This window comes from Cynara cardunculus (assembly GCF_001531365.2).
Source record: "Cynara cardunculus var. scolymus isolate 2C chromosome LG 8, CcrdV1, whole genome shotgun sequence".
NCBI lineage: Eukaryota > Viridiplantae > Streptophyta > Magnoliopsida > Asterales > Asteraceae > Cynara > Cynara cardunculus.
The window spans coordinates 1467117-1486832 of NC_037535.1; the positions used below are offsets into that span (position 1 = coordinate 1467117).

General features: G+C 33.8%; 1 protein-coding gene across 2 annotated transcripts; it reads right to left on the bottom strand.

The window, feature by feature from the left end:
* Positions 1 to 789: 789 nt before the first annotated feature.
* Positions 790 to 15913, bottom strand: LOC112516559 (protein transport protein Sec24-like At4g32640). Of its 2 annotated transcripts, none has more exons than XM_025123671.1 (25): positions 15679 to 15913; positions 14616 to 15436; positions 13137 to 13370; positions 12877 to 12951; positions 12698 to 12796; positions 12197 to 12308; positions 11395 to 11522; positions 11072 to 11191; positions 10890 to 10970; positions 10023 to 10100; positions 9798 to 9890; positions 8606 to 8660; positions 8452 to 8528; positions 7905 to 7976; positions 7012 to 7095; positions 6746 to 6865; positions 6558 to 6626; positions 6306 to 6383; positions 4955 to 5093; positions 4683 to 4847; positions 3603 to 3748; positions 3336 to 3515; positions 2367 to 2455; positions 2229 to 2260; positions 790 to 1114 (listed from the first exon to the last, which is right to left on the bottom strand). In XM_025123671.1, the coding sequence occupies exons 2-25, from the start codon at positions 15423 to 15425 to the stop codon at positions 1008 to 1010; spliced, it is 3243 nt and encodes a 1080-aa protein (XP_024979439.1). In that variant the 5' UTR covers positions 15426 to 15436; positions 15679 to 15913; the 3' UTR covers positions 790 to 1007. The 2 variants fall into 2 exon arrangements, with proteins under 2 accessions (XP_024979439.1, XP_024979441.1); XM_025123673.1 differs by having other exon boundaries at positions 15675 to 15726.
* Between the last annotated feature and the right edge of the window lie 3803 nt (positions 15914 to 19716).

Here is a 19716-nt window from a genome sequence, read left to right on the forward strand (position 1 = left end):
GATAGCGGACCAAAAGCTATGGACAATGGACAATTATCTCATTTGGAAACATATCTGGGCGGGATTAATTATATATATATATTTTTTCACATTTGTACAACCAAAGCAACCAGTAAATTGATATGTTTATGGAAATTTGCATTTAACTTGTGAAACTTATATCTCATTGTAAAAAAAGACCAGTATGGTTATATATATACTAGAATGGATTGTGCGAGATACATCTTGATTTTAATATTTTACTTTATTCTTTATCTCAATCGATGTTATAATATGGTCTTATGTGATTTTGAAAAAACGATGATATTTTTATTTTTGAATAAAATATAAATTTGAAGATATCATAAAAATTTGACAAAATTATATCGACATTAGTATCAAATTAACTATTCAAAATTTCTCATTTTTTGTATAATTTTTTAATTCAAATTTAATTTAAGTTCAATAACGAAGTAATTTATACTTGGTTTAGTAATATAATTTTCTTATAACGATAATAGTTAATTATTTTGTTAGAACTCAATAATTATCCTAATTATATTTTAGATTTTTTATATATTTAAAATGAGATATTTATCCTCTTTTTGATTATGTTTATCCGCAGTTAGTTACACGAATTCAAACATGGAACTTTAAGAAGTTGTACTTATGCATAATTTAATTGTAATCTTGAATTTTAAGTAATATGCATCAATATATAATATTTCATGCATAAAAAAATAATTTTTAAGAATTTTTATCAAATGCTTTATAATATAGTATATATATATATAACAACCATTGTCTTTATAGTAATGACCATCAACCAGAACATAAAAATGCTGTTTATTGTATGCCTACACTTTCACAAATTGCCAACAAAAATCAGAACTAACAAAACTTTGCTCAACTAGTTTTCACCACCAGAAATAAATGACCGGTTTTCGAACTTCGATTCTTTCTTGCTCAAACGGAACCATGTAAAGGGTACCCGAAATCAAACAAAACTGAAGACGGAGGGAGAGTCATCACGTCATTTTACTTTGAATTTGTCGATGAACATGTACTAGGAACTCGACGTATGACAGACCATTCGAAGACTTGTCTTCCACCATATAAGAGAAGAACATCATTCCTGTAAAACAAACCAATATCATCACTCTCATTATCTTTCAATCTCAAAATTTTCTATACCTTTTATCTTTGTTTAAGGGTATTTTAGACATTTAACAAAGATCAAAATGCATCAAAACGTAATGAAGTTTTCTTCTCAAGATTTTCTTTATCTTTATCTTTGTTGAAGGTATTTTAGACGTTCAACAAAGAGCAAAATGCATCAAAAATAACGAAGTTTTCTTCTCAAGATTTTCTTAATCTTTTATCTTTGTTGAAGGGTATATTAGACATTTAACCAAGAGCCAGATGCATCAAATGTAATGAAGTTTTCTTCTCAAGATTTTCTTCCTCTTTTTATCTTTGTTGAAGGGTATTTTAGACATTTAACCTAGAGCAAAATGCATCAAAATGTAATGAAGTTTTCTTCTCAAGGTTTTCTTTATATTGTATCTTTGTTGAAGGGTATCTTAGACATATAACAAAGAGCAAAATGCATCAAAATATAAAGAAGTTTGCCTTAGTTCCTATTTAGTGTAACAGACATTCAATTCTTCCAGTTTTGTGCCCATTTGGCCTCATAAAAGGGTTTACAACCTTCATTTGGTTGGTTTTGATGCAACATTCTTCCACGTAATCAAGAATTTGCGACAAGTAGTCACAAGATCTACGAGTTGGCGGTCAAAATGGATATAAAATAGAAAGAAGAGAATGTTTGTTACACTAATTTAGACATCCTTACATTAAATAGAAACTAAAGCAACTTTTTGTTTGCATTTTGATTTTTGACGCATTTACACATCAAACGTTGTAGTTTTCAACATCCCATCTGCCCCAGAATCGATTCCAGGCGTCCACACAATAATTTTAACTACTGAGTTTATCAAGGCTGATGTCTTACAATGGCAACTTGCCGGGATTAGACTAGCATAGCTCAGGAAACCCTTCCAAATACATTTCTTGAAATTTCCGAAGTTAAAGCCTACCTATTTGCCCATATGGTATTGATTTTAAGTTCGCAATATTTTATTTATTATCTTTATCGGACGGTATTTAATATTCAGAAAATATTCGAATCAAATATTTCAAATTTTCACGTGGAGAAAGAATTACGACACGAATGTTCTGAAACTGACCTGATGGATCTCCTTTCTTGCATAATCTTAGCCTGCAAGTATAATGAGATCAAAAAACAAAAGAATACTGATATTCATATACGACGAAACTAATCCCAACCGATTAAAAAATAAACATATGCCACAAACATCACATACCTTAGGTAGTTACATCTTTGGCTTCGTATCTCATTCACAACCTCATGTAGCCTCTTTGACAACGGGTTGTCATATTGCTCCAACACAAACTAGATAGAAAAATACAAGTTAGAGCTTGTTTGTTAGCAGCTTAATGAGCTTAATGGGACTTGCAACTTATTTAGTTCTATCAGCTATGAATGATTGTTTGGTAGTGGCTTAATGATATAGAAAGTGGCTTGTTCAGTAAGCTTCTAGGGGGGAGCTTTCTGTAGAAAGCCAAGTTTTTTTTTTCGAAACCTGCCCCTCCCAATTAAAAAACACACTCCTTCCATGAAAATACCTCCCAACCAAAAACTTCCCCAATCTATATAGACATATCAATATACATAGACAACTTTATCCACACACAACTTAATGGAAAACCAACCAAAAAGCCCCTTAGGGCCTATTTGTTAACAACTTAATGAGCTTAATAGGACTCATAGCTTATTCGGTCGGCTATACATGACTGTTTGATAGTGGCTTAATAATATAGAAAGTGGCTTATTCAGTAAGCTTCTAGAGGGAACTTTATGCAAAAGGCCAAGTTTTTTTCCAAACATACCCCTCCCAATTCAAACCACTCACATTCCATCTATGAAAAAACATCCCAACCAAAAACCTTCCCAATCTATAGAGATTAATCCACACAGACAACTTTATCCATACAACACTTAATTGAAAACCAACCAAACAACCCCTCACTCATAGATGCTTGTTAGCTCATTTATAAGCCGACACATTGACAACGCAAAACATATAAACACAAAACTTAACGAAGAATAACCTTTTGACAAGATCTTTTTTAAATGCATGGCCATTTAACAGATATCGAGACATTCTTATGTTAGGAAGACATATTTTGCAAGAGTTATTTTAGCAAACTGCCATTTTAAAGCCATGAAACATTTAACTCAAGAAGCAAAATTTTGCAATAATCAAGTGTACCTGACTAGGGATTTCGCTAGCGGAAGAGATGCCAAACAGTTTTTGTGTTATATCAGGATCTACAGAGCTTCCGATGTAAATTAAGCAATCCTCGCCGTTTTCAAGAAGATAGATCCCATCATCACTTACGTGTTCACTAGAAAGTGGTATAGGAGAAGGAATAACGGATCCATCCATTTCCTGTAATCTCAAAAAGACCAAAACTCGTGTTAGATGTATGTATACAAAGAATATTTGAACATTTTGTGAACCGGGATTTTTCTATACCTTTGAGTTAAGGTCATGAATACTCATCATTCTCGGATATACAAGTGGGATCGCCAATTGAACAGAGAGCGCGGAGACATAGTTGATCCAAAATGATCGGTCATCTATACGCCCATCGGTTCGCAGTCCAATACTTTTAATCAAAGCTGAAATGGAGGACCAAATGGGTAAATAGCCTCATTCATATCATATAAGTACTTTGAACCCTTAATTAAATAGTTTTCTAGTGAATTACTTGCATCCACAACACTCTCCAATAGCTTCTTTATAATTTCTTCAAAATAGGGATAGAAAACACAAAATCTCCCAAAAAAAAATTGCATCTAACCCCAACTCCATTTTGGAGATCCTAGCATCAACTATAATTTTAAAATATTTAGTACATTTAATATCTCAATCAACTTTAAAGTTTAAAACAAACTTTTTAATAAAATATTCCGCCGTTCCAAAATTTGTGTCCATGCTTCTATTTTAGTTTGTCCCAAAATCAGTGTCCACTTTCAAAAGTAAGTGCCTACTTTCCAACTCTGCCCTTAATTATAAGATGGAAAATCCATCACCCCTCTCTACTATTAAGGGTAAAATTGTCATTAGTTAACTAAAAAGAGTAAAATATGTGTCCATACTTCTATTTTAGTTTGTCCCAAAATTAGTGTTCACTTTCCAATTCTACCCTTAATAATGATATGGAAAAATCCATTACTCCCTCTACAACTAAAGGTAAAATTGTCATTTAGTTAATTAAAAAGCGTAATAATTACACATTTCTAAAATTGTATGCCTTTTTCATTATGGAAATTTATTTTGGGACAGATAGAATATAAATTTTATGTTCTCTTCCTCCAAAACAAATAAAAAATAATCAAAGTATACCCTCTCCTCCAGATATGGAAAATCTCTCTTATCATTTCTCCATTTCGGAGGATGTCTAGGAGAGTCTATCGGAGCAAGAAAAACCTCAAAATCTATTTGTTTTTCCATTTTGGAGATTCCGTTGGAGATGCTCTTAAACAACTAGACGGAAATTAAAAAAGTGAACTCATGACTTGCAATGCTTTATATCAAAAAAAGAAAACATACCGAGAGTGTATAAAGGCAATAATTTGAGTGCTTCCGGAAGAATAAGCTGTCCCGATGATGACACAGTTGCACAAAATTTTCTATAAGAATGAAGAATGTTGATGCAAAGATCAGTCACCCGATCCCTCACTTGCAATAATGGGGCAGAAGAAATTTCATTTGCCGCTGCAACATACAGAAGACGGATCAGTCTCTACAGTATTTTACGAATATAAACACAGAGAACATTCAATTAAACAGGAGGGAAATCTTGAAGCAAAAGAATCAATTACCCTGCTTTAGAAAACATGAAAACTGGGTGTCGAGGTCAGCTGAGCGGAAAAGATTGCTCAGCATGGTTGTGCATGGCAACGACAAGGTGGAGACACGAATTCTTCTTTGCCCGTATATAGTAGTATAAAGAATCGCGCACTGGAATACACACAAGATTAGTTAGACAGCAAAAAAACAACTCTTTTGATTGTATACGAACAAGTACAGAGCTTAAGATACGTAAAACGAACTTAGCCAAGTCAATAAGGGTGCGTTTGGTACAATGTATAGAACAGAACACGGATCACCGTTTCACATTTGACAGGACTTTTATGTGGAACAGACATGAACGGAGTGGTACAGGCATGTTCCACCCCTACCACATGGAACAAGGTGAAAACATACCAAAATTTCACCTATATAACCTCAAAATAAAACCTAATTCTCTTCAAAAAAAAAAAACATCAAATACGCCTCTCTCTTTACATTTTATTTGTTTAGTGGCAAGAACTTTTTCTAGAGTCAAATGGCTCTTCAACTACATCAGATGCAGAATCTAGAGAGCTGTTGCCAGTTACGATAGAAAGAAGTAAGGTTTCGAACTTCCTTCTTTCTATGACCAGATCAGGAGCTGCATGATCCGATGAGCTATCAGCTGTCATTATTTAAAATTTATTTATTGTATTTTATACTATTTAAACTTTTATTTTACTGTTCTCAAAATATTATTTTTACATGGTTTCTATATTTTGATTAATTCATGTAATTTATTAAATATTAGTAAAAAAAATGTAATATAGAAATAGTATAAAATAAAAAATTGAAACTACATAAACTTTTTATTTTTGTGTCATTTTAATCGTCTTGACGAAACTTTTAATGATATATTTTGTGATAAAAAATATTTATTTTATTATAATTTAATAAATTACATAAATTAACCAAAAGATATAAACGACTCATTAGTGGAAAATTGGTCATTTATATATTCTGCCTTATCCAGTTCTGTCTTACCAAACACTGAGTAGTTGTTTTGTCATGTCCTGTCCTATCCTCTCCTATCTTGTCCGGATACCAAACGCACGTTGGGTGTAAACTGGACTGGATTGGATGGACGAGAGTGAGGTAGGTAGGTGAAAGACTTGTGGAAGATTTTAGGGTTTTAATTTGACATGAGTAGTTTAGTAATTTACCAATCTTGTCCTTGTTTTTCGTTCCACCTATTTTGGTGGGACAAAAAATGCATTTTTGTCTCACTAGGGTCTTGTCTCAATCTAATCTTGCGCCAAATGTGAGACTACAAGTTTTTGTACCGTTCTATCCCGTTTGTACCAAACGCACCCTAACATAAATGGCACATACGTATATTACCTGGAAAGAACATTCTGTGCCATCAGGCAACTTATCATCATGTTTCAAAGTTACCATTATAGATTTGTCACAATCAACCTGCAAAATATAGGGTTTAGAAGAAACAAACACAAAAGTCCAACAAAAATTTACAAGAATATTTGCAATCTAGAGTTTAGATTGCAAGAATATGTAATCTCTGTGTGAGTGTCGGTGTGGGTGTATATATATATATATATATAGAGAGAGAGAGAGGGAGAGAGATGAATGGACCGCAGGTAGGTCAACATCTGTCGGAATGCGTTTACAGAAGTTCCCAGAATATTCTTGTACTTGAAGACCCTACAAAATTGAAAGGAGGAGCAAAAGAATGTGAGTTGATAAATTTTACCACTTGTAGAATCTATTATAAGAAAGTATAAAATCGAAGTTAATTTCTTTAAGGGACAGTAAATGGTCACCTGGCTGCATCTAACACGCATCACTGCTTCAAAACCTTGTGGCCTTGTGACATTCCATCGAAGATCGTTGTATAGTTTTGCAGGATCGGAAAGTGCAGAGAACGGATGATAATAGTATATCTGAAAGACGGGTGAAACTTAAATTCTAACAAAAAAGCAAGATTACCAATCTACCCGTATGGCAGAATAATGTCTCGATATGAAAATAAACTTAGTTAGAACAATTCACAAAATTGAAGCGATTGTATGAACTATTCACTACATACCTTCCCTCCAGTTGTCTTAGGGATAACCGAGATAGAAGCAATATCAACGTAACTTTGGGTAGTAATGAACACATCAACGGAGACCTGAATATAATTGGATCATATACTAATATGGTTAGCAGCCATCAAAGAAGAGAAAACTGTTTTTTTTTAACCATGGGTGTCTGGGCCAGCTTGTGCACACCTCGACTAATCTCATGGTGCCCTGAAGATAACAGTCAGAAAAATCTAGATGGCCCTGAGGAGACTCGAACTGGAGACCTAAAGGGTGAAGCCCCAAGGGCTGACCTATATTACCTAGGGGTGTTCATCCAAACCGTCCACACCGCACCACAGCACGGTTTGCATTTTTACCAAACCGCCTATGCGGTGCTTTTTGTGGTTTTGAGTTATCAAACCGTGGTTCAAACCGCATTGCACATTTTATATATATTTTATATTATATTTATATATTTTTAATAATTAGGCTAGCTTATGTAATTTTTTTAATTATGTAATATTATTATTTTTCTTACACTCTTTTTAATTATGTAAACTTTTTTAGTTTTATTAACCTTCTTAATTATGTAATATGTATTTGGGAATCGGATGTACTTAAACTTTTAATTTGTTTGGACTCTGGTCACGTTACTGTTTACTTTATAATAAAGTTTTGATCTTATAATTATTGGATTGTAGGTCTAAAGTGCGCTAGGTACAAAACGCATCGCATTTCGCAGTGCAGTTTTTTGCGGTTTGAGATATAAGCGGTGCGGTATGCGGTTTGGGAAAATACTCAAACCGCATATGAGATACAGTCTACAGTTTGGCCCCAAACTGCACCACGAACACCCCTAATTTACCAATTGAGCTGGCCCTCATGGTAGGAAAATTGCTTATTAGAGAAGCTTTACCTGGTACTCCGCAAATTCAATAGCCATTGTCTTCATAGTCTTGTCTACCGGTTGAAGTAATCTATGAGGTTCCTGCAGTTTAAGAATCAAAAAGAACCATCTGCATCTTAACCTCAGTTTTCATCAGTGTTCACCAAGTAAATTTGCAGGCAAGTAAATGTGTTGTAGTTCAGATGGGACCTTTCTCTCAAGGTTAAGTCTGCAATTACTTCTGTGATCTCATCTGGGATGATTTGGGTAGGGTAAAGGGCACTCTGAGTGGAAGAACCGGCCTTATCACAAGGAACCACTTGTAATACAGAGCATGAAAGGTTTTGTTTCAAATCTAATTTGGTGGGTGTGTAATATATTTACATGATCCAAAATCCATAATCTTTTTTTAAAATCAAATGCATAGATTCAGTTAAAAGATTTAACATTTAAATTGTTAGGATCCCATTTATATGATTTAAGTGGCCAAAGATCCCATGATCAGAAGTTTGCAAGCAAGCAACACATGCAATGACAAACATTTCAAAAACAAAAGTAGGCATTCGTTAAATAATACCTTATCTCCTGCGGATATATTAGTTCTTCCTTCAGCCTCTCTAGCGGAAAGAGCCGCAATACCGACAGAAGGCAAGACTGAAACATAATACAATTGTTAGATAATAGGAATGTGTTTCCCGCTTTAAGTATAGCAATATGGTCAGAAAGCTTGCCTGACTGAAATACCAAAAGTTTGCCTCCGGTACTCTTCATTGCCAGAAAAGCAGCCTGAGTGATACGAAAGTAACGATAAGCACAATTCACTAGATACCAAGATACATTATCCCTTCAAACCAAACTGCTAAATAAACCCGATCAAGTCACGTATAATACAAATAGATACCCACACTACCCACAAGTTATACAATCCCCCAGGGTGTGCCATGAGGATGCATTTGGTACATAAACAGGACTAGACAACACTGGAGTCTGGACAGGTGAGGGTGAGGTAGGCGAGCGGAAAAAAACTGTGGGAGGTTTTAGGGTTGTAATTTGACATGGTAGTTTAGTAATTTACCAATCTAGTCTCATCTTACTAATTTTTGTTCTACCTATTTTGGTTTTGTCCCACTCAGTTATGTCCTGTTCCGGTCTAATTGTCGCGCCACACGTGGGACAAGTTTTTGTCCTATCCTATCCCACATACCAAACGTACCAAACGCATACACTGGATAGGACAGTAGGGATTACTCTTCCACGTTTGGCTGAACTTTTATGTGTAACAAAGTGTAATAGGCGTGTTCCACGTCCACCCCATGGAATAAGGTGGTACAACCTCAAAATAAAACCTAATTCTCTTCTAAAATATCAAATACGCTCCCTCTTTACATTTTATTCATTCTTTAAATTTTATTTATTGCATTTTCTCCTCTTTAAATTTTCACTTTACTGTCCTCAAAATATTATTTTTATACAATTTCCACTTTAGATATTTAATAATAATAAAATAATATAGAAATTGTATAAAAATAAAAATTGGAAACTACATAAACTTTTTAATTTGATGTAATTTTAATCGTTTTGACGAAAACTTTCTAATGATATATTTTGTTATAAAAATATCTATTTTATTATAATCTAATAACTTACATAAATTAATCAAAATATATAAAGGATATGAACAACTCATTAGGGTAAATTGGTCATTTTATCCATTATGTCCTGCCCAGTTTTGTCTTACCAAACGTTGAACAGTTGTTCTGTCCTGTTCTGGTTGGATACCAAACGCACCCTAAATGATCACAGTGTTTATGACTTTTTATATTTTTATACATGCTCTTTATCTTCCATTTATGTACATCTGCCTCTCAAAAGACACCTTGCTTGCATAAGGGGGGCATTACAATCAAAAAGAAAATTTATTACCTTCATCCCGGCACCAAAAGCTGAATCAGCCGTCTTATTATTCTGGAACATGGTGGGGATGCTTTCCAGCAACAGGTCTAGATGTTGACGACACTGTAAGATCAACATGATGTGAAAATATAATCGGAATCAGTTCTCAATTTACATAAAATTAAAATGATGTTAATAATAATAAATAATCACATGCTAGCAAATGGAGAATTCAATAAGATTTCAACGACTTACCTCAGAAAGTGGAACAACAACATCAGTTTGGAGAGGAGTGTAAACATCTTCTACATCAGGAACTATGAGCATCAATGGCTGCAACAGCAAAATGCACAAGCTTGAGCATAAATATTAAATATTTCTCTTATTTTCTTTACATTTATTGCTCTTTGTCATCAAACCATTAAAACTTCAATTTATATCATATAATCTACTACTATAACTCCATGTTTCCCTGGCCCAAAGTTATTTTCATCCATCCTTTATGTTTAAAAAGCACAGATTTCGATTGAAAGTAAACACATTATAAATTTTAATAACTAGCAACTTAGATATTGTTACAGTGAGGAAAGTTCCGTTAGGAACCCCGGAACCACCCACAACACGCCACTTGTCCATCTTCAGGATGAATATTCAAATCATGAATCACACATGCATTCATGATAAATATGGACGTGCTATTCATCATGAATCACACATTCATGATGGATATGCTACAACATTCATGATGGATATGCTACAACATTTATGATGGATAGGACGTCCATATTCATGATGAATATCCACGTGTCGCACTGTGGGTGATTCCCTGGTTCCTAATCAATTTTAAGTTCCGTTACTTCTTTGATTCTGCTATCTCATATAATATCTCCAATGTTCCTAATTCTAGGATTCTGAGTGATTTACTTGTCAATCTTTTTAAACTTATTTGAACTATCTTCTACTCCTGTAGTTATCCTTTGCAACAACCATTAAAAATGCAATACCATCTAAGTCTATATATTTTCCTTATTCATTCTAACCATATCTTCGACATTAATGCAAGTATATAGATCACAAATATATACATCCTTGAAAGTTAAAAATCATTGTCATTGTAGTCACCTGTTGCAATGCACGTTTCAGATTGTAAAAATGGACGGTCGAGTCAAACGTAGCAATTCCCACGAATGTTCGAGGACCCTCCTGCATAAAAGAACAGATCACAGTTTCATACAAACTTCAAACTTCTTGTCAACAGGTACAATTTCAAGGGGAACCCATTGCTACAATCAACATAAACTTACTGGAAGATCGGCAATAACTCGGCTGATCGCGCTGCAAGCTCCTGCTGTCGCACCAGTTTGCACGGCGTTCATTGATACATCAATGAGGAAAAAGAATACAGCCGGCATTGGATCACGTACCTGGTAATAATACAAGAATATAGTGCATCAATTATATTGGTAAGTACATTGTTCAAGGGTATATTTAATTATCTTTTCTAAATGCACCAAATTTTACACTCGATAAACTTCAAATTCTTCGATTACCAATAGAGTGGCTAAAAACATGTAGAATAATAAAATGGAAGCTACCAATGATTCAAGACATTAGCAGTAACGCTAACCAGAAATTCCCGTGTAGCAACAAATTCAACTGTTCCTCTGCATAGCTCAGGCCTTTCATCTGCGTCTCTTCGCCTGCCATCTGGACCTAGATTGCACTGATAGTCACGGGGGGTTTCATCCGTGAAGCCTGAAAGAGAGTAGGATGTAAGCAGAGAGGAAGAACCAATACGTTCAACTAGCAAAAGCCATATCCACATTATTTATACTATTATTACAAAGGTGAGTAGTTGTTGATTGGGAATTAACATAAATATATATAGGGTCAGGTTCTGGAACTGAGGAACACCTTGGTAACCATTCATCTAGACAATATGCACATGTAAAGTAATCTGTAAGCAATTGTCCGGTACGCACATACATGTGCATAACACGCACACGTGTATAAAAACCAAGAAACAACTTCAATATCTTGTATGCACGTGTGCATACCGTCCAGGTGAACATTACCGGGGTGTTCCTCAGTTTTTCACTTTTCTAGGCTGAACCCCTCTCTCTCTCTATATATATATATACACACACACACACCATGTTGGCAGCCTGAAATAGTTGAATTGCACAACACTTCCACTTACTATCCAAACTGTGGAGCATTAAATCATGCTTAAAACATCAGAAAGTGTACATATTTTGGTTTATCAAGCTACATCTAAAAATTCATTTCTTCAACAGCCATACAACTTGAGAAGGTAACAGTTCTGATGACAAAATGAGTAGTATTAACAGCAAAATTTGCCTATAGCATCCTGTCTTTCCAACTACATCATGAGCAAAGGGTAGAACACAAGAGACATCAACACTCACCACAGAAGTTACAGATAAAACGTCTTCCCTGATCGACAAATTTCATAAACGGATTGATGTAGCCTTTGCAACGAGAACAACGAACAGGACCACCTTCACCAAAATCAACTATCTGAAAAATATTTCACATTTAGCATATGAGAAAAATAGTGATCCCTATATCTCAAAACTAGACCATCTTTGACTTGCAATAGTCAAAGGTTATATTTCAATTTTAAAACTTCCGATCATCCGATTAATGTTTGAGAAAATATAATAACTGCATTAAATCATAAAACAACTATAAAAAACTGTCCATCTTGTAAAGACCCTTATGCTAGCAAATTTACATATCAAGAAATCATCTAGATGTTTCAAGAAGAATGAAAAGCAAAAAAGAACTAGAAGAACTAAGAAATCCAAGACAAAAGAAAAAGTATATCATGCACATGATTGCTTATTTAAATAATCTAAAAATTCAGGATAAGCTCAGCAAGATGCTTTAGAAATTTAAAGTCTTACTTGAATAGGCTCCTCGGACGGATGAGGAAGGGCCAAGGGCTGGACCAACAGAGCCAATTGCATGCCAGAAGTGTTCAAAAGATCGGAAGTGCAAGGAATCTAAAGGACAACATAAATCAACATTAAAATAAGCAGCAATTATTTCAAAAGAGAAGTAGACGAAAGGAAACAAATATTACCTGATTAATAGTACTCCTCATGTACCGGGGACTGCAATTTCCAGTGTCCCTTGCAATAAATTCACTTGTAGCAGGCTTCGATATAAAATAACAATTTATAACATATCAGAAGATATACAATTAGTGCAACTACTTGCATAATAAGAGCCAAGAAAGATACTGTTAATGGAGAATACAAGAGAATAAAGACCAAAGGGCAGTATATACACACTGGCGAAAACTGTAGATTAAAAAACATTAAGAAAAGTTGAGATAAATACCGGCGGAGGATTGGCCTGGTTACCCTGGCGAGTTTCATGCAGAAGAACTGATGAACTTGGAACGGGACGTGGGATTTGGTTAGGATCAATCTTTGATGGTCCTGAAACAGCATTTCCACTAGGACCTGTTGCAGGCGATATCGTGGCCATAGATTGTTGATTAGGAAGAGGTGGTGGCATGCCAAACATTCTTGGTGGTTGAGCAGAACCAGAGATTGGAGGAGGTGGTGCATTCTAAAAATATTTATGAAATAACAACCTACTCTTAGCACCGAAAAATAAGGAATAAAAAAACAGCTTTGGCATCACCCAAAGTAAATTTTCTCTGAAACATGGTTATACAAGACTCTAGGTGATTTTAGTATACAAAGCAGTTTGTTTTCAAATCAGATCCGTCACTGATGATATGATGTAATACACTGTCGACAAAAACAATGCCATAATGAAAGCAACACCCTACACTAATCCCAACTCCCTAAAAGAATACCACATTATCCTAATTATTTGCTTTTTTTTCAAGTCTCGTCGCCACCATCACCTTCACTCACAAACTCTGCCTATGCTATCAGCCTTGCTGGAATATCTAACACTCTCTTCAAACCAAAGAGTATACAAATTTAGAGCTTTTGACTTCTAAACTAGCATTTCAAAAAGATAACGCTACATGGATTTTGTTACCAATTTGTCACCTATATTTTAAAATGTATTATGTGGTGTAAAGTTTAATGTCGCTATCAATATGTTAAAAAAACAACGGTTTGAAATCCAAAATAGTTTGAAATTGAGATGTAAATCGTTCGATTCTAAAAGAGTCAAAGTGTATCTTTGTTCTAATGGAGGGAGTAAGGAGTGTCTCAAATTTCTTGCAGCTGAAGATATTCCACCATATAAGTTACACAAGTATTCGATTTATAAAACGTCTTGGGCTAATGTTCATCCATTCCATCAATCCCAACATCCATGTACAAACATTAAGCAAACTTACGAAAGGCAAATGTTCTTATTGTCCCTCTTTGTACTGTTGAGAGCAAATGCCTAATTTGACATGTGAGTTTACATGATGTAATGTCATGGTTATTTATGCCAATACTCTTCATTTTACTCTTTCCTCTCTTCGCCTCCCAACCATATTGCTCTGTGTAGTGTCTCTAGAAGATGCTAAACTTGCATCATCTTTTCTGTATAGGATGTCCTCCCTTAGAATGTAAACTCCTTTAACTCTGCTAGTGTATGTTATCCTTTCTCAATAAGCTAATCTCATCCAGTTTATAAATCAGAAATAAGTGCTAGAAACACAACAAAATTATCTGCTCTACAATCCAAACTCCATGATAGCAAGAAATTGGAAGTTTCATGATAGTCTAATAGACCACTCGATACAGATTCGACTCACAATAAGAAATTAAAAGACAAACATCACGTTCCATCAGCGTCTTAAGTAACATTAAGATAAATGTTCCTAAAAAATTATAAACTTACTTGTCGTGATTGCATTTGCCATGGTTGAGCCCCAAACGGAGAACCTTGTGGATGAGGTGCGCCTTGTCCCTGAGCAGAAAATGGCGGGGGTCCTGTCGGGGGTTGCATGCCTCTTGGAGGTGCTGAGAAAGGAGGTACTGGCCCTCTTGGTTGATTATCAGCAGGACCACCAAGAAATGACGACATGGTTTGTGGAGCAGGTGGAGGTCCAGTTGACGGTCTTGGTCTAACATTGGCTGAAGGATATTGAGGGCCACCTTGCATGCTTTGAGATCCAAACGTCGGAGGCCCATTACTCATGGAACCACCACCTACGTTCGGTGGAGGACCAGGCGGACCACTGGTCAAAGGGGAGGACGCAAAAGGACCAGGAGGACCCACGGGTGCAGAAGAAGGTAAAGGTCCAGAGGTCAAAGGCCTTGAAGCAGGCATTGGAGGTGCATTACTACTAGAAGTACCTCCACCGCCACCACCAGTGGGACGGTTAGCCGCCATGAAAGGTGGCATTGAACCATGTGGGGGCCCACTAGATGGAGGCCCTGCCCCCCTAGGGGCAACACCGGGCGGTGGAGGTCCCGGACGACTAGGTCCAGAAAAAGGTGACGATGAATATGGACCTGAAGAAGGAAATGGCTGGGATTGGGAATTCGGTTGTTGCCCGAATGCCGGCGGTGGACCTCTAGGTCCATTCCCTGGGTACGGGGGCTGATTAGGGCGATTAATTTGTAGGTTATGCAAGTTATCAGCAATTGAATTAGGGTTATAATTCGGTGGGAGATTTCCTGGTCTAGGTCCACCTGGAGTTGCCATTCAAACGATCCCTAAAAAAAATCAAACCTCACTGTGTATATATATATATATATAATCAAAATTCCCACAATTTCATACTTACATAATCCAAAAGATTCAATTTTTACAGATCAGATATCAATAAAAACCAAAACCGTAATCAAAACCTCATCGATCGATAAAACTTATCAAATTATGACACAAATTCGAGAAGATCTGTAATTATTTCAGATGAATTGAACTAAAATATGACCAGATTGAGAAACACACATACCTGTAGTTGAATTCCAGTGATCAATCAAATCAGTGAAGTTGAAATTAGGGTATGGAAGAGGGAAAACGCACGAAATAAAACCTAAAGGCGATTGATCAATGGAGAATAGAAGAAGACCCAAAAGAGCTAACAAATTGTTGATGTTAATGGCTATAGATGGCACTGGTGCATTGGGCGAAAAGAGTCATCGTGCTGTATGGGTTGTACCATGTGCATCATATATGGTACTTTTATGGAGACTAGACCATGACCAAGGTTCGATAGGATTCAGGTGGGACTCCTCAAATAAATGTTCCCTTTAATTTAATGAATAGAAAATTACGTTTTTAGTTCCTATAGTTTATTAAAAATTAAGAATTTGTCCTTGGGGTTTAGAATTTACGGTTTTCATCCCTATGTTTGTAATTTATTATTATTTTTGTTTTTATGATTTACCTCGTAAGGGTGGAGACGCGTCTTCTATCATGGAACGCCTTTTTAAACATTGGTTGCAATTGAGGGTAATTTTGTCGTATCCGTCAATATATATTTAATGGAGTTACATTTATCCATTAATGGTTGAGTTCCAGTGAAAAAAGAAGTTGTGGTGAAAAGCGTAAGAAGAGATCTTCATCCTTGTATCAATCTTAATTGAATGTCAACACCGATGAGATGCACCACATCAATTATTTTCTAAAGTGCAATTCATGGATAAACATGAGATTAAAAGTGATCAAGTATTCAAATCTCTTTTTACGCTTCTTACATAATTTCTCTTCTCACGCTATATTTCCCCTACCCGTTACTATATTTATTAAAATTGTTATAATAAAAAAATAAATATTTTATTTCATTTTAAGTAATTATAGAAATAAAACACCTTTTATTTATTAATCTTTAGCAAGCATCCATGTCAAAATAAAATCGATTTTAATAAAAATAAATAATAGTTTATAACTATAGGGTATGATTCCATTGAGAATGAGAGTTAACATGAGAAGCGTAAGAAGGGATCTCCACCATTAGATGTACATTAAGATGCGATGTATCAGATCAATCCTCGTATCACGCGTGATTAATGAGTGAGTTTGAGATTAAAGGTGATCAAGGGTTCAGATACTTAAGGGGCTGTTTACCAAACACTTACTCGGTAAACACTTGTGGGTAAGATTTTAGTCTATCAAAACGGAATCGTATGCAACTATTTACCCGGTAAGCACTTACCATGGTAAGAGTGGTCGCCCTCAATATATTTAATACTCTAACAAACTCTCAAACATTAATTATATAATATAAAATAACAGTGCATACAGCTTTATTGGTAAAAGCAAAAAAAAAAATATGTTTATCTGTGTTTAAAACAAATTTTGGACAGTTCTCCAAATTTGAAGATTTTTAGACTTTTTTTTTGTCTTAATTTTTCTTTATGGAATAAATTTTACTAAATATGTAATTGGAGCAAAAATGACAATTTGCATGAAAAAGTAACGTATTTTTATTTTATTCCTATTTTGAGTAACGTACTTTCAAGACTTTCATTTTGATACCGAAAATGTAAAGTTTTAAACATTTAAATATTCAGGTAACCGGACATTAATGGTTATCATGCTGATGTAGCGAATGATGTGGTATTCAACTCAATATTATCTGTTATTCCACCCAATTCCATCTCATCACTCGACACATCAGCATGGTAACTGATTGATGCTTCAACCTGTTACCCGAGTACTTAAATGTTTAAAATTTTACATATTAGGTACCAAAATGGAAGTTCTGGTAGTACGTTACCCAAAATAGGAATAAAGTTAAAATACGTTACTTTTTCATGCAATTTGCCCGAACAAAAAAAACCATTACGAAATCTTTATTCTTTTCATTTTAAAGAATCTGTTCGAGATGTCCTTAAAATATCTCCAATCTGTTATAATCTCTCTGGATGGAAAAACAACAGTTAAAATCTCAAAAAAAAAGGGAAAAGTACAATAAAAACCAATGAACTTTCTTGTTTGGAATGATTAAGTCCTTGAACTTTTTTTGGAACAAATAAGTCTTTGAACTTTCCAAAACATGTTAAATAAGTCCTTGGACAATTTTTTGGCACAAATAAGTCCTTGAACATTCCAAAATATGTTAAATAAGTCCTTAAACATTYCAAAAAATGTTAAATAAGTCCTTGGACAATTTTTGGAACAAATAAGTCCTTGAACAATCCAAAACATGTTAAATAACTTCTTGAACTTTTATAAAACATGTTGGATACATTCTAATGACTTGTACAACTAGTTAAAATGGTAATTATTTTTTTGTAAATGTAAGTACCTTTTTGTTATATTTGTTTAATTTTATAGATCTAAATACTTTTTGGTTCAAAAAATATTTAGGGGCTTAATCGTTCAAAATATAAATGTTCATTGGTTTTTTTTCGGATTTTTTTCACTATTTTACCACTTTATTTTTTTCAAAAAGTTATTTAACATGTTTTGGATTGTTCAAGGACTTGCTTAACATTTTTTGGAATGTCCAAGGACTTATTTGTTCCAAAAATTGTCCAATGACTTATTTAACATTTTTTGAAATGTCCAAGGACTTATTTGTTCCAAAAATTGTCCAATGACTTATTTAACATNACTTATTTAACATATTTTGGAATGTTCAAGGACTTATTTAACATGTTTTGGAAAGTTCAAGGACTTATTTGTTCCAAAAAAAAGTTCAAGGACTTAATCATTYMAAACAAKAAAGTTCATTGGTTTTTATTGTACTTTTCCCAAAAAAAATTATATTCAATTCCAAGAGATTCTATATTTTATAAATTTGAATATTAATTATATTATTTAATAGATTTAATAACTCAATAAATTTTATATGAAATAATAATACATTCAATTTGACAGATGAAACAATAAGAAACAATTCGTTTCTTTATAACATTTAATTTTAAATTGTTTTCCAAATTTAAAGATCTTCGTAATCTTTTTACTACTTTATATACTTCAAAGAAAAAATATTATATTATAATATAATTTATCAGTTATTTTTTACCAAAATAACCCAAAATCAGATAAATTTCTAAGAGTGATGCAATATGTACCCCTACATAAATCCAAATCAGATTAAATCGTACGTTAGAAATATAAGAAAAGATTTTTAATGTTAACGCATGTGAGGGGGGTTTTAAGATATAAGGATGCCTTTAGCTACCACTTATTTAAATAATGGGGTAAGCTAAATGCATCCCTATATATTAATAATTACACTTCTTACCTATTAATTTACTTTTCATACACATCAGTATCAATAATTAATTTTTACATTTTTAATGCATGATTTAACCTGATTCTAACGTAAAAGGGATCCATATAACATTCCCCTTAAACACCGTATATTTTTATGGGAAATTGACCAAATATCTTCCATCAAATTCATTTTTTTGTAAATTTTTTCAATTAAGTTCCCATTTTAACCAAATTTTACATTAAAAAGTTACGAAAATTTGTGTATTTTGTGCAGGGATCTTCATTTGTGTACAGATTTTTTTTAAATCTGAAAATAGGCCTTACACAAATGCGTAAAGTATTTATGTAAATTTTGGCTAAAATGAAAATTCGACATCAGAACTGGCGAATAAGAGCATCTCTAACAGATTCTACAAAATGGGAAAATAAAGATTTTGAATTAATTTTATGCTCCAACAAAATCACTAAAACTATCTGCAAAATTGAGAAAATAGATTATAATAAGTTTTTTTTTTCTCCAAATATAAAAACACCAGAAATGTTTATCATGTGAGAGAAATATTTTATATTTTCTTAGTAAAAAACTTTATAAATAAATAAATATTTAAAGAAAATAATATTTTAATAAATAAAAAATATTTTAATATTATTATTAATATTGGATTTTTTTTATTTATTTATAGTTTGTTTGACAGTTACTGAATGGTTTGATACAGAATGATTAAGAGGCTTTTATGATATATTACAAAATAAAATATAATTGTTTGGTAATTGTTTACAATGAAATTATGACACTTAATGGTTAAGGGAGACTCAAAATACA